Here is a 14,543-nt window from a genome sequence, read left to right as displayed (position 1 = left end):
CATCTTAAAATTTTATTAACCATTATCACAAGGGATAAACAATATAAAAGGGACATAGCACATGTTGCCCCTAGCACTATTACCGCCTACCTTCAAGAGTTATTAATGCGTTGTGTTAAATACCAAAACAAAAATCTCAACCTACCCCTTCCCCCCCAAAATAAATACAATGATTAATTTGATATAATTCTTAGGTTGAGAAGGCAATCCTCATGAATCAAGCGCTTGAATTGATTGTCCATACTGATTGTAGTGTCACGATAAGCCTTCAACACTCTTACATCAATACCCTGATTTGCTAAAACATCAGTAAGTTTATTAGCTTCACGGTAAACATGCAAAAAAATAACATTTAGGCCCCATTTGATTGGTGGGAATAGGGGTCTGAAATTGGAATTGGAATAGGCTATTTTGATTTCAACTGTTTGGTTGTGTAAGAATATCATTTTCATTCCTGTTGGAATGGCATTCCTCCATTTGAGGGATGGCCATTCCCTGCCCCTCATTTGAGAATGAAATTACATTTGATAACTCCCATTTTCATTCTCATTACTGTCTGAACCAAACAGATTATGAGAATGGACAATTCCGATTCAGATTGTGAACCAAACAGACTTATATTTCTCACATTCTCCTTGATCTATCTTCAATAAAATAGTGAGCAAGAAGCTTTTATCATCCAAGACATCCAAAGGAATATTCATTGACTGACTCCCTACAGACATGATTGAGATGTGTTGTCAGGAGCCCATCCAAATTCATCCACAATACTTCTTTTGTCAGTTTCGTTTTTTTTTTATTAAAATATGATAAGCATATTAATTGGATGGCAACTCTCCCATCTATATTTATAATAATCCCACCACCCCCCACCTTGCCCCTACAATCTAGTATCATGATGGGATTGTTTATAAAAAATTAGTTTTATTTATTCTTTTATTTTTCTTAAGGTGAATTTGGTTTAAAAAAAAAAGGCAGAATAAAAGAAAAAAAAAGGTAAGGAAATATGTACAAGATTTATAAAGTTTTCCCTATCTTTTATTTTCAAATAAAACATAGCTTTAATATTATATATTACATATTTATACATTACAAGGTATATACATAAAGCGTCTATTTGGCACGATGTCGTTGTTCCAGAAAGTGGTGACACACCAATGCTGCATCGGAAAAACGGTGCTCCAAGAAATGTCAATATGTTAGAAACTGCTTTTCTATAAAAAATGGTGCTTTAAGTCATGCCTTAGAAATCGGCATGGTTTGAAGTAACGCCAAATTTAACGTTTGAATGATAATAACATTATATGGCAGTGAGGTGAACTTTTTTTAATAAGTATCATTACTAAAAACAAATATGAAACACTAGCACCAAACAGAAAATACTATTATTGCTCTCTCTGAAAACAATGCTTCCAGCCCAACCAGCAGTACTGTGGTGCTGTAAGTTTATTATTTGGAGGGACGCCAAATAACCATGTACCGGATTCATCCCCCCACATTCAAATTGAACCCGTGATCCAGCAGCCTCATATCGGGTCCCCAAGATTTGTCTCCAAAATGACAGATCTAGGCGGGCCATTCACGGGTCAACTCATGCCTCATGTGCCAATTTTCTGATTGGCCACTGCCAACTACCAACCAGAGCCGACAAAGCCGGTCTGTCGCTGTCAGTAGTCTGACGTGTGTATGGTGTGGGCACAGTGGGAGTGGTGGCCCAGTTGGTTCGTCCGCTCCCTTCTCACCCGTTTCCATTTTTCCAGAACCCCCCTAAATCTTTTATTTATTTATAAAAATGCCTCTCGTGGTCCCCACTTTCGATGGACCATGCTGGGTCTTCTGGCGTGTGACCCACGTGGACGAGCGTCTAGCATGAGAACAAAGACTTCACTTACTTGAAAGTTGAACCAAGGGATACGGTTGGCCTCTCTCACTCTCGTGATAGCCAAGTTTCCAAAATGGTAAAACCCATTTCAAAAACTACCCTTTCGTTGCACAAATTTTACATTTTTGCCATTGTGTTTGGTTCGAAGGTTTTTGATGTTCATTTTCCATAAAAGTGTGGATTTTGTGATGAATAATTTTTTCATTATACAAGTGGACAAATATCTTTTGCAATGGTGAAAATATGATAAAATATTATGGGATAAAATAAAAAAAAAAAAACTTACCTAAAAAACAAGAGTACACAGACCACTGTATTTATTCAAGTAAGTATTTTCTGAAATATTTACCCAACCCTTAGGTTAATTAATCACTGATTTAATCACTTTTAATGGAATATTTCATTTGTATTCCTCTTGATTGGATATTTAGACTTTGTAGCCCGTTGTACATGTTAGTTTGCAGCATATAAACCTCCAATCCACTCGTTGTGCAAGAATGCTTAAATCATCGCATAAAAAGGCACATTTAGGTTGTGTTTGGGTGGGGATGGGGATGATCCCACCCGGGATGGAAATGAGGAAAATTTCCATCCCTGTTGGTGGGGATGGGACGGGGAGAGGACTCCAATTCCCATCCCATGGGGCTTTCACTAATATATGTATATATACACATACATTTATATATGTATATGTGTATATATACATCTATATGTTAATATTTTTTTAAAAATATGGTTGAATATGTTTGAATCTTTTCTAATACGATTGTAGATTTTAATTATTTTATTTTTATTTTTTAAATAAAAAAAAAACATAATCATTGACATTATAAAGAATCACAGGGAGTAGGGATCCTTGTCCCCACCCCACCCCATTATCATTCCTAATCAAACTAATGAAATTAACCAACCCAATTTCTAATATTTTCAATGGCTTTGGTTCAATTTCCCAACTCAAAATAGGTTGGATTATACTCGTGAGACTCGCGAAAGTCCTGGCTTTGTATATTACAGAAGAGTCCCGGAGAAGAGTCTCGGATTTGTTTTCCTCTTTGGATTAGTAAGTTTGTTTTAGAAAGTTTTGGGGAGAAGGAACTCCACCGTCATTTGGAACAGACACACTTTGGCTTCCAAAATTTTATCATGGTATCAGATCCAGGATACTATTCGTTGCGCGACCGATGGTTATCGCTGCTGTGTTTACAGAGTTTCTTGATGGTGGCAAAACTTGGCGTTCCTCTGTTCTTGATGGCGGCAGAACTTGACGATCCTCTATTTCTTCAAGGACTGTAGCTCATCTCCTTCGCATCCGAACACACCTCGCAGACTACCACACCATTGCTTTTCGGCACGCGCTCTCTCACCCCCTCGCATTCGTATCTATCCTCGTATTCTGGATACGGGGATGGCGATACCAGGCCGGCGTCGCATCGAAGGAAAATCTTTTCCGGAGGAGGTGCTTTCTCCTACGCGGAATCGATCGGATAAGGAGACAAATAATTTTCTTCTTCAAGGATTCAGGCGGAGAACTGGGTTTATGAGGATTTGGCAATATTGAACTGTTGTAGTTCATAGAAAGCGAAGACTCAAATACTTGGATCTGCAGTTTGCATGTGAAGCTGCATACTGTGTGATGATCTACAGTGTTTGGCATTATCTGTTTGGAACTGGCGTCGCCTGAGAGATTCCCAGGCGGTGACTTTGACGGTTTTCGTCGGATAAGCGAAACAGAGATTTGATTAGCAAGATTCCGATTTTCTGACTTAGGAACAATTGGAATTTCTTTGACTCCATAGACGGGTCAACGTTGATGTTGTTGAGATCTATTTCGTGCTCCCCGTTGAAGAACACGACTGGAAACGAAACCACAGTGGAATTGTCGATCATCGGGTGCTGTCGCTGCAGCCGTGGCATAGAGGAATCACCGACTACCAGATAAGATTATAAGCACGATCAATCAACTCCCTTCTCAAGATCTTCCCGGTAGGAGATTTTGGAATGGTATTGATGAAAGCAACTCGGCGTATCTTCTTATATGGAGCCATCTGTTCAACTACATAATCCAGCTCCCTCAACGATATTGATTTCTGGAATCTCGCATGAGAACCCCGCCCACCGAAGTTCTTGGGCTTGCAACGCCGAAGATCCGCAACAAGTAGTGTTCGGTCGTACCTCACCAGAGTGTCTTTCATCTCCTTCTTCGACTGTCCGTGTACGTACTTCTGGTAGAATGCAACCAATGCCTTGGCGATGCATTGTCAAATTGCATATATCTACGAGGTAGCGACGACGACCATTTTCTTTCGACCAAAACATTGAACGTACTCTATCAGTCACCATGGCTGCCAACAATGACAGGAACGGTGAGGGATCAAGTAAATCCGTTGGACCCTCTGGCGGATGTGGCCGAGGTACGACAAAGGCTCATACTGCATAGTCGTCAGCGGGGCGTGAGGTGGCTGCTAATGTAATTGTGACTAACGAAGACAGGACCAGACTAAATGGGCTTAATAACGAGCAATGGAAAACTCTTGTAAGCATGCTTAATGCTTACAAAACTAGGACTAATGGAAAACTCTCTAATAAGAATTACTCCACTGAATGGATTGTTGACTCTGGGGCGTCACATCACATGACAGGAAATTTAAATGTGCTCATCGACACCCATGATGTTGCACCTTGTTCTATTAGCTTACCCAATGGTGCGTTCACCGAGGCCGTGAAAGAAGGCACTGTTAAACTTGGAAATAATTTTAAATTGTTGCACGTATTATATGTCCCAAAACTCAATTGCAATTTATTGTTAGTAGGTCGGTTACTTCGTAACACTGATTGTATTGTGACGTTTACTAATAAGTTGTGTGTGATACAGGACCGCATCTCGATAACTCTAATTGGTGTGGGTGAACAGCTTGATGGGGTCTATGTCTTCAAGGGTGTGGCATTGGTTCATGCTTACAAGACAGATGAAATTGGATCATGCGATTTGTGGCATCAGAGATTGGGACACCCTTCTTATCAAACAGTTAGTTCGCTTTTTAATATCAGTAATAGTAAGAACAAAACCTGTGATGTTTGTTTGAGGGCAAAGCAAACTAGAGATGTTTTTATTCAAAGCAGCAATAAAGTGACTGATTGTTTTGCTTTGATTCATTTTGATTTATGGGGTGCTTATAGAGTACCTACATCTTGTGGTGCTGTATATTTTTTGACAATTGTTGATAATTATTCTCGAGCAGTTTGTATTTATTTGCTGGTTGAAAAAAGTGAAGTTGGTCGAACACTCAAAAATTTATGTGCAATGGTTGAACGACAATTCAATAAGAAGGTTAGGGTGGTGAGAAGTGATAATGGAACAAAGTTTAAATCCTTGAAATCATATTTTTAGGAGCAAGGGATTTTATTTCAGACTTCTTGTGTTGGAACACCACAACAAAATGGTCGTGTGGAAAGAAAGCATTGTCATATCTTGAATGTGGCCAGAGCACTCAGGTTTCAAGCACATCTTCCGATCAATTTCTAGGGTGAGTGTGTTTTGATCGCAGGGTACTTGATAAACTGAACACCTTCGACCCTTCTTGGTGGTAAAACACTTTACGAGATGCTATTTGGACAAAGTCCTACTTATAAACACCTCAAAGTTTTTGGTTGCTTGTGTTTTTCGCATACTCAGGACCATGATAAATTTGCTGGTAGGAGTAGGAAATGTGTCTTTGTTGGGTACCCTTTTGGGAAAAAGGGGGGCAAATTATATGATCTTGAGTCTGGTGATTACTTCATCTCATGAGACGTGGTGTTTAGTGAGACAGAGTTTCCCTTTGCTACTCCATACATCAACCCTCAGTAACCAGTCCTCCCATAGCCATAGAAAATGTTGGGATATCTTGGGTTGTCCAACCACCAAACTCTGCAACTACTCCTCCTAACATGGTATTTAAGTCACCTCATATAGAAGTTAGGGGGAGCGACACGATCAATGAAGAACATCAGAACACGGGTAATGATGAGGAGGCAGCCCCCTGATGAGATAAGGAGCCATATACATTGCAGGAATAATGAAACTCCAGTTGTTCCTTAGCTCACCACGGAGTTATTAGGACGCAGACATCAAGAAAAGCGGACCCCTAGCTATTTATAGGACTTTGTCACACACTATGCTCATTGTTTAGACCTCTCCATTGTTTATCCTACATCATCTCAATCCTCAGGTGCTCCTTATCCCATAACTCATTATGTGACGTATGATAATTTTTCTATGAAACACAGGCATTTCTTGGCAGTTGTTACTATAGGCAGAGAACCTACTCGTTTCTCTGAGGCAATGACTGATGCTCGATGGTGCGAAGCTATGTGCCAAGAAATACAGGCTTTGGAAGACAATGGGACATGGACCTTGGAAGACCTCCCTCCTGAAAAAAAGGCAATCGGATATAAATGGGTCTACAAAATCAAGTACAAATCTGATGGATCCATTGAAAGATTTAAAGCATGGTTGGTAGCCTTGGGCAATACTCAAGTTGAAGGTCTTGATTACAATGAAACCTTTGCCCCTGTGGCTAAAATGGTCACAATTTAAACCTTCTTAGCAGTTGTTGCAGCCCAACGTTGGGAATTGCATTAGATGGATGTCCACAATGCTTTCCTGCACGGTGATCTCTATGAGGAGGTCTATATGAAACCTCCTCTAGGCTTTTTGACCTCCGGAACAGGTAAGATATGCAAACTCCAAAAGTCTTTGTATGGTCTACGGCAAGCCCTTGGAATTGGTTTTCTAAATTAAGTTCTGCCTTGAAAATCTTTGGTTTTAATCAGTGTTGTTTTGATTATTCCTTATTTACATATCGCAAGAAGGGGCTTGTCTTGCACGTCTTGGTTTATGTTGATGATTTAATCGTTGGTGGGAATGACCCGGCATTCATCCACAAATTTAAGCAATATATGAACCGGTGCTTTCACATGAAGGACTTGGGTGCTCTTAAATACTTTCTGGGCATCGAAGTAACTCACGGATCATCAGGGATATTCCTTTGCCAAAGAAAGTATGCCTTTGACATTATTGCCGAAACTGGCTTGTTAGGGTCCAAACCTGCTCACTTTCTTATTACTCAAAATCATAAACTTGCTCTTGCCGATGGCAAGCTCTTGGATGACTCGGAACGGTATCAACGTCTTGTGGGCTGTTTGATTTATTTAACCATTACACGGACGGAGCTCAATTATTGCATCCATGTCCTAGCACAATTTATGTAGAGTCCTCGAGTTGATCATTGGGATGCAGCTTTATGTGTGGTTCATTATCTGAAAGGAGATTCTGGTCAAGGAATATTTTTGCGCTATGATAGTGATCTGCAATTATATGCCTATTGTGATTCCGATTAGGCGAGTTGCCCTCTCACTCATCACTCTCTTACTGGGTATTTTATCATGTTCGAACATTCCCCCATCTCCTGGAAAACCAAGAAACAACATATTGTCTCCCGTTCTCTGCCGAGGTTGAATACCGGTCAATGGCTACTACCAGTTGTGAGTTGAAGTGGCTAAAAGGTCTGCTATCATCTTTGGGTATCTCTCATCCTCAACCTATACACCTATTTTATGACAATCAGGCTGCTTTGCACATTGCCGCGGACCTTGTTTTCCATGAACGGACCAAACATATTGAAGTTGATTGTCATTTCATTCACAATGAGCTCCAAGCCGGCACTATTGCACCTGCCAATGTCCATACCGGTGAACAACTTGTAGACATTTTCACCAAGGCCCTTGGACAACAACAGTTTGATTCCTTCCTTCCCAAGATGGGCATTCGCAAACCTCATGCACCACATTGAGGGGGAGTATTGGACGAAGATAAGAAGACTCGCGAGACTCGCGAGAGTCCACTCGCGAAAGTCCCGATTTTGTATGTTACAGAAGAGTCCCAGAGAAGAGTTCTGGATCTGTACCTGTACTAATATAGGAAGTCTTTTTCCTCTTTGAATTAGGAAGTTTGTTTAAGAAAGTTTTGGAGAGCAAGGAACTCCACTGCCGTTTGTATATAAATACCATAAGGATCAATGGAACAGACACACTTTTGGCTTCTGAAATTTTATAAGAATAGTTTTGCTTTGGCCATTTGTAAACTATCTAAAATCGAATGACCCAACCATAAATATATATTAATATTTTATATTTTAAATATATTTTTAATACATGAAAGTGGGAAATTTCTAATATTTCCTAGGCTAAAATATTTTATATCATAAATTTATTTTTAATAATGCCATTGTAATTTTTTTAATTTAAATTTATTTTTTTAAGTTTAAATCTTTTAAATCAATTGATCAAACTGAAAATTAACATAAACCAATATAACTTGACTGGCCAACTCCCCACCCTGACTAGGTGGATTTGGTTGGCCAAACAACTTACAACTAAACCAGACTAACTAGCGAACAATAGTTTAACCTCAAATAATTATTAAAAATTTATAGAGAAAATAAAAAATAAATTAAATTTGAAAAGCTAAATAACAATAGCTTAAACTACAATAATTATTGAAAATTTTCTACTAAATAACAAAACAAAAATAGATTTATACATAATTATTGAAAATATATATATCACAAAAAAATAATAAATAGTTACTGAATTATAATAAATATTAATTTTAGTATATATAAATATATAATAAATATATATTAAGTTTTAAAATTATTATTAATAAACATTAATTATTTTGAAAGTTATTTTCTAGAATTATTAATTGGTATAAATGAAATTAGTTATTTACAATATTATTTACTTATCGAAATAATATCATTATTTAAATTTTAAAATATTAATTACTTGTTGAATTTAATAATCCATAAAATTATATAACTATTAATACATAATTTTGTTATTTTAAATATTTAAAATCTAGTTATGTTAAATATTTAGTTATTTAACAATATTTAAAATCTTAATCTATGTATTATAATTGAAAGCTATTCAATAACTATTTAAAATATATTATTAATTGATTTAATAATTATTGAAAATTTCTATTAAATAACAAAACAAAAATAGATTTATACATAATTATTGAAAATATATTTATCACAGAAAACAATAAATAATTACTGAAATACAATAAATATTAATATTAGTATAGATAAATATAATATATATATATATTAAGTATTTAAAATTATTATTATTAATAATCAATATTTTTTTTGAAAGTTATTTTCTAGAATTATTAATTGGTATAAATGAAATTATTTATTTACAATATTATTTATTTATTGAAATAATATCACTATTTAAATTTTAAAATATTAATTACTTATTGAATTTAATAATCCATAAAATTATATTACTACTAATACATAATTTTGTTATTTTAACTATGTAAAATCTAGTTATGTTAAATATTTTGTTATTTAACTAAATATTTAAATCTTAATCTATGTATTATAACTGAAAGTTATTTGGTAAATATTTAAAATATATTATTAATTGATTTAAAATATTAATTTTAATATTTTATTATTTAAGATATTTAGTTATTAAAATATTTAAATAATATTTCATTTTTAATGTTAGATTTTTATTATTTGAATAACATTTAGATTGAATAATCCAAAAAAGCATAATTTATATTGTTTGTACATAATTTCATGATGAATTTTATAAAAATATATAATTATTAATAATATGAATATTATTAAATCGATTGTAAGTATTTTTTGTCTTTTTAATAAATATTTTAAAGTTGTTATATAATTTTGTTAGAATATTTAAATAATTCTTAAATTTTTTAATTGATACTTTATTTAGATAGATGTAGATAAAAAGTGGGGGAGAAGATAAATAAGAATTAGAGATCATTTAAGAGAGAAATTCTCTACTAAATTAGAGATAATTTAGGAGAATGTTGGGGATAGTGGGGGAGGTTGTTTAGGAGAAATTTTAGAATATTAGATTATTTAGGTTATTGGAGCATGTGAGAGAGAGAGAGAGAGAGAGAGAGAGAATTTAGGAAGATGTTTTGGGGAAAATAGAGTTTCTAATTGGTAGTTTCAAAAAAATGAAATGGATTAAAAATTCAAAAAAGGAGAAATTTCTAGACTTCCTTGTTTTATATATGGTTTATGGGTCTTGAGGTGTCTTTCTCAATAGTAAAACAAGAAAAACCAAACAAACATGAAAAGCAATATTAAACCCCCAATATATGTGGGAGTATTATGACCCAACAAGCTAAATCAGCAAAACCCAAATCTAGCTCGAGTTGAAGAATCAAAACCCTAACCCAACCCTACACTCAAGTATACCTGACCCTAACTTGACCTTATAGGGCTGAGTTAAGTAAGATTCACCATTTAACCTGATCCATTGACATCCCTAAGCACACTTAAAAATATCACTCTCATTGTGTGCTTAACCAATAACCACCATCTCTACCCGATCTATACTCGCATCAAAGATGCCAAATTTGCTTAAAGAAGAGTTGGGATCAAACTAAGTTACCCATGGTAAGAATAAGAAAGTTTAAGATTCTTTAAACAGTAGCCACATGGCTTGTTATCCACCTCTCTCCTTTTTGTGGCTCATTCTCTTCTATACTTGCGCTTCTCTAATGGTGAATGTTAAATTAAAATCACCTCACCTAACAATCAAAAATTTTCAATAAAACAAGGAGACATAGTCTTTGCTACCCACAAGAACGCTATCTACGGCTGCAGATATATCCCTTACCTTATTTGTATGTTATATCTTTCACGAGAAGATAATGCGAAATGTGCGGCTGTAGTGCTTTGTGAGTAGGAATTAGTCGCGTCATTGTCCGTAGCGGATCCACATTGCTTCCCAGCCCAGGAACGAGCGAAAATTCTTTTCTTTTTCAATAATCTCGTGTTTCTTTGGTGGCATTTGTGTAATTATGTGGAACAATAGCGTCAATAGTAGAAAGGTCTTCCTTCAAATACTCGATTGGAACTTTGGAAGCCAGCCTACCGTGAGAAAGACTGGAGCTTTTTGTACGTGTATGAGCTTGTGTGTTTTGTTTGAGTCCCAGAGAGAGGCACAGAGAGACTGTGTGAAGATGGGAGACACCCGTGGCCAGTTCGACGTAATCGTCGTCGGCGCCGGTATCATGGGAAGCTGCGCTGCCTATCAAATAGCCAAGCGCGGCCGGAAAGTGCTCCTCCTCGAGCAATTCGATTTCTTGCACCACCGAGGTTCATCTCATGGCGAGTCTCGCACGATACGTGCAACGTACCCTGAAGATTACTACCCCGGCATGGTCGTCGAGTCATCTCGTCTGTGGGAGGAAGCCGAATCAGAAATCGGGTACCGTGTCTATTTCAAGGCTCCACAGTTCGACTTCGGCCCGCCGGACAACAAGAGCCTTCAAGCAGTCATTGCCAGTTGCCAAACCAACTCGATTCCCTATCGCATCCTCGACCGGAAGCAGGCGTCGGAGCACTTCTCCGGCAAGTTCGAGTTGCCCGAGAATTGGATCGGCCTGTCCACCGAGATGGGTGGTGTAATTAAGCCCACGAAGGCAGTCAGCATGTTCCAAACACTGGCAATTCGAAGGGGAGCTGTTCTCAGAGACAACATGGAAGTGAAGGAGATCAAGAGGGATGGTGAGAGAGGATGCCTCAGAGTCTGCACGGGAAATGGCGAGACGTTTCTGGGTAAGAAATGCGTGGTGACTGCTGGGGCTTGGATGAAGAAGCTGGTGAAAACGGTTAGTGGTCTGGTGCTCCCCATTCAACCTTTACACACCACAGTGCATTACTGGAGGATCAAGGAGGGATACGAGTCGGAATTCTCCATCCACGGCGGGTTCCCGTCGTTTGCGAGCTACGGTGATCCCTACATTTATGGGACACCGTCGTTGGAGTTCCCGGGGTTGATCAAGATCGCCGTGCATGGTGGTTACCCATGTGACCCGGATAAGAGGACATGGGCTCCCACATTGATAGGGGATTCAGTGACCCAGTGGATCCAACGGCGATTCTCAGGCCTAGTGGACTCAAGTGGGCCCGTTATGTCACAATCCTGCATGTACTCCATGACGCCTGATGGGGATTTCGCGATTGATTACTTGGGTGTTGGTGAGTTTGGAAAGGATGTAGTTGTTGCCGGTGGATTCTCCGGCCATGGGTTCAAGATGGGGCCAGCGGTTGGACGGATTCTCGCCGACCTGGCGCTCGATGGGGAGGCTCTGGACGTGGAGCTTAGCTACTTCAGGTTGGGAAGGTTTGAGGAGAATCCAATGGGAAACGTGAAAGAGTATGAAGAGCAAGTCTCCTCTAGATTAAATCCCCACTAATTTAGTAAACCAGACCAGCTTGTAATGAATATATGGCCGCTCTGTAGACTCTAATACCTGTTTGATCTAATTGCTTGTTTGATTAGGATTATGCAGTTTTCTAGGAACATGCATGTTGAAACTCTCTCTCTCTCTCTCTTCTCTGGACCAGAATCTTGTATAACTAAACTGTTAGACAGTATCCGGTGTACAATGTTAGCTGTGCATTTAATCAAGCAGGTGCAATGCATTAAAACTGGTCCCACAGATTGTACTTGAGAGAAAACTAACCCAACATATCCAGGCTGTATTGTTCTTTTCCACCAATAGGAGTTCTCCGGCTACATTCAATTCAACCAACCAAAGGGCCCAACCCTGGGTCTTGTACCATCAGCCTTTATGAACACGATAATCCAACAGATTACCCCACGTTTAGATTCACAGTATCAGATTACTCGGGGTTTTAATGGAAATATAAATTCTGTGCAGCATCCAATGATGCCCAATTGGTGTGTTTCCACGACTCCACCAAGAATGTATCGATAGTTTGAGGGTACACCTTGCCTTGGCTTTGAGAATTATTGCAATATTAAGGCCTTGTTTAGCTTGTCTTTTCATGTGATCTACCAATTATTTACAAGTTTGGTAGACTGCGATGCGATTGGTCTTTTCCCGTTTGGTTTGCGGTAGACCTAATTGTCAAAGCCAGACATAAGAAGTTTAAAATGGGCCATTTTCAGGAAGATTCAAATGAAACTTTTGCGTTATTTTTTTATTTGTTTTCATGTAGAAAGACACCTAAAAAGACACACCTTAACTAAACAGGCTTCAAGCTGCTCCCGTCTTAATGCAAAAGCTCAATGCATCTTTACTACCATAAACCACAAGATATTCCCAAAAAGATTTGCCAAATGGCACCTAAACTAGCAGAAGAGGCCTGCATCGGCACAAGAATGGGTAAAAAAAATTTTAAGAAATCCAATAAAAAATGGTGGGTTTAAGTAACTTCTAGAGAGAATTTAGATGCAGAGGAGAGAATTCTGGGGAAAGGAAAGATATTTTGAGGGTAGAGAGAGAATTAGAAAGGGATTCAGAGTAAGTTTCAAAAGAGATGGATTGTGTCGACTGGTCATGTGATAGAAAAGAATAATCAGAGCAAAATTAGGATTTGAAGAAAAAGAGAGAATAGACACCTAATTCCACGTCTGAATTATATTTTACAAAATTTTGAAGAAAATTTCAGAAATAGCAAAGAAAGTTCTACTTGCACAAGATCGTCTCCCTCCTAAAAGTTATCAGATCGGAAATGGATCTTTTGATCGGGTCAAGATGGGTTCCTTTGTAGATTATCCACAAAAGGGCTGCAATTTGGTTTGGGCCAGACTGAGCCCACCCTACCCACCCAAAGTAAGGCCTGCCCAGATATGGGGTTCATCATCCAGGGCCGGGAATTCTGGGACATGGCTCAATTTTGTAATACAAGATAATTTGGGGCTGGTTTCAGACAGATACTAGCCCATTCTGACGGCCCAAGACCCAGCCCAAGGTAACCAAAGATTCCAAGTTTGAACCATCATCATCAGAATATGAATTAAGCAAAACATGACTTGCCAAACGACCCCTTGAGCTTACCTTACAACTTACCTCTTTAATTAGGAGTTAAAGTAAACTCACTGGAGTTTAGTGACTAAGTACCGGTTTGGAAGGGCCGAGCTGAACAATAAACTAAGCTGGTTCAGCTGCTTTGAGGCACTCTGAATAAGTTATCTAAAGAGACTGAAGTGAACAGTCCAATAACTAACAATGGATTTGGACTCCAATTTTTTCACCAAACATAGCCTAAAGGCTGTCAGTGTAGGGCCTACCTAAGAAAATCAGAAGCTGCTGCTCTGTCCCGAACTGAGATGGTCACTCATTACTGGGATCACCTGCCAACAAAATATATTGCAACACCTTACCAACTTGATCTGACACTGCATATTTCACTATGAAACTGAAGCCTACCATAAAAGTGGGACCAGTCATGTATGAGATGTATGGTGTCAGATGATGTTGGTAGGGTGTTGGTATGTGATCCGGACTCAGTCACTCAGTATATCTCTCAAAAAGAAGGTATGGAATCGAATCCACCTAACTGCAGATTCTCTGTGGTGTGTGGTAAGGTTAATGGACTTCATGTGCACTCTGTTATGTCCCGAGTGTCCTCCACCCCTTAATCTCCATGTAGTGTGTATGATGTAATACTAAAAAAAAGGGAAATTGTCCAAAACTCACCATGAGTTTTCAGTATTTCTCTTAAACTCACCACAACTTTTCAAAATGTCTAAAACTCACCATTTCACTAACTTGACGTTAAACAGAATAACGAGTGTTAAT

General features: G+C 38.0%; 1 protein-coding gene and 1 long non-coding RNA gene across 2 annotated transcripts; both read left to right on the top strand.

Moving 5' to 3' along the window:
• The first annotated feature begins 2,956 nt into the window (after positions 1 to 2,956).
• Positions 2,957 to 5,173, top strand: LOC148843991 (uncharacterized). Its single transcript, XR_016103059.1, has 3 exons — positions 2,957 to 4,162; positions 4,241 to 4,584; positions 4,755 to 5,173. It is a non-coding gene; the product is annotated as an uncharacterized LOC148843991 (long non-coding RNA).
• Positions 5,174 to 10,349: 5,176 nt separating this feature from the next.
• On the top strand, positions 10,350 to 12,423 carry LOC148843990 (FAD-dependent oxidoreductase family protein). Its single transcript, XM_088958024.1, has one exon. The coding sequence runs from the start codon at positions 10,788 to 10,790 to the stop codon at positions 12,186 to 12,188; it is 1,401 nt and encodes a 466-aa protein (XP_088814150.1). The 5' UTR covers positions 10,350 to 10,787; the 3' UTR covers positions 12,189 to 12,423.
• Positions 12,424 to 14,543: the final 2,120 nt, after the last annotated feature.

This window comes from Nelumbo lutea, chromosome 8 (assembly GCF_056320005.1).
Source record: "Nelumbo lutea isolate HS-2025 chromosome 8, American lotus-T2T, whole genome shotgun sequence".
NCBI lineage: Eukaryota > Viridiplantae > Streptophyta > Magnoliopsida > Proteales > Nelumbonaceae > Nelumbo > Nelumbo lutea.
The sequence above is the reverse complement of the archived record's forward strand: the minus strand, read 5'-3'. Positions and strand labels throughout refer to the sequence as shown.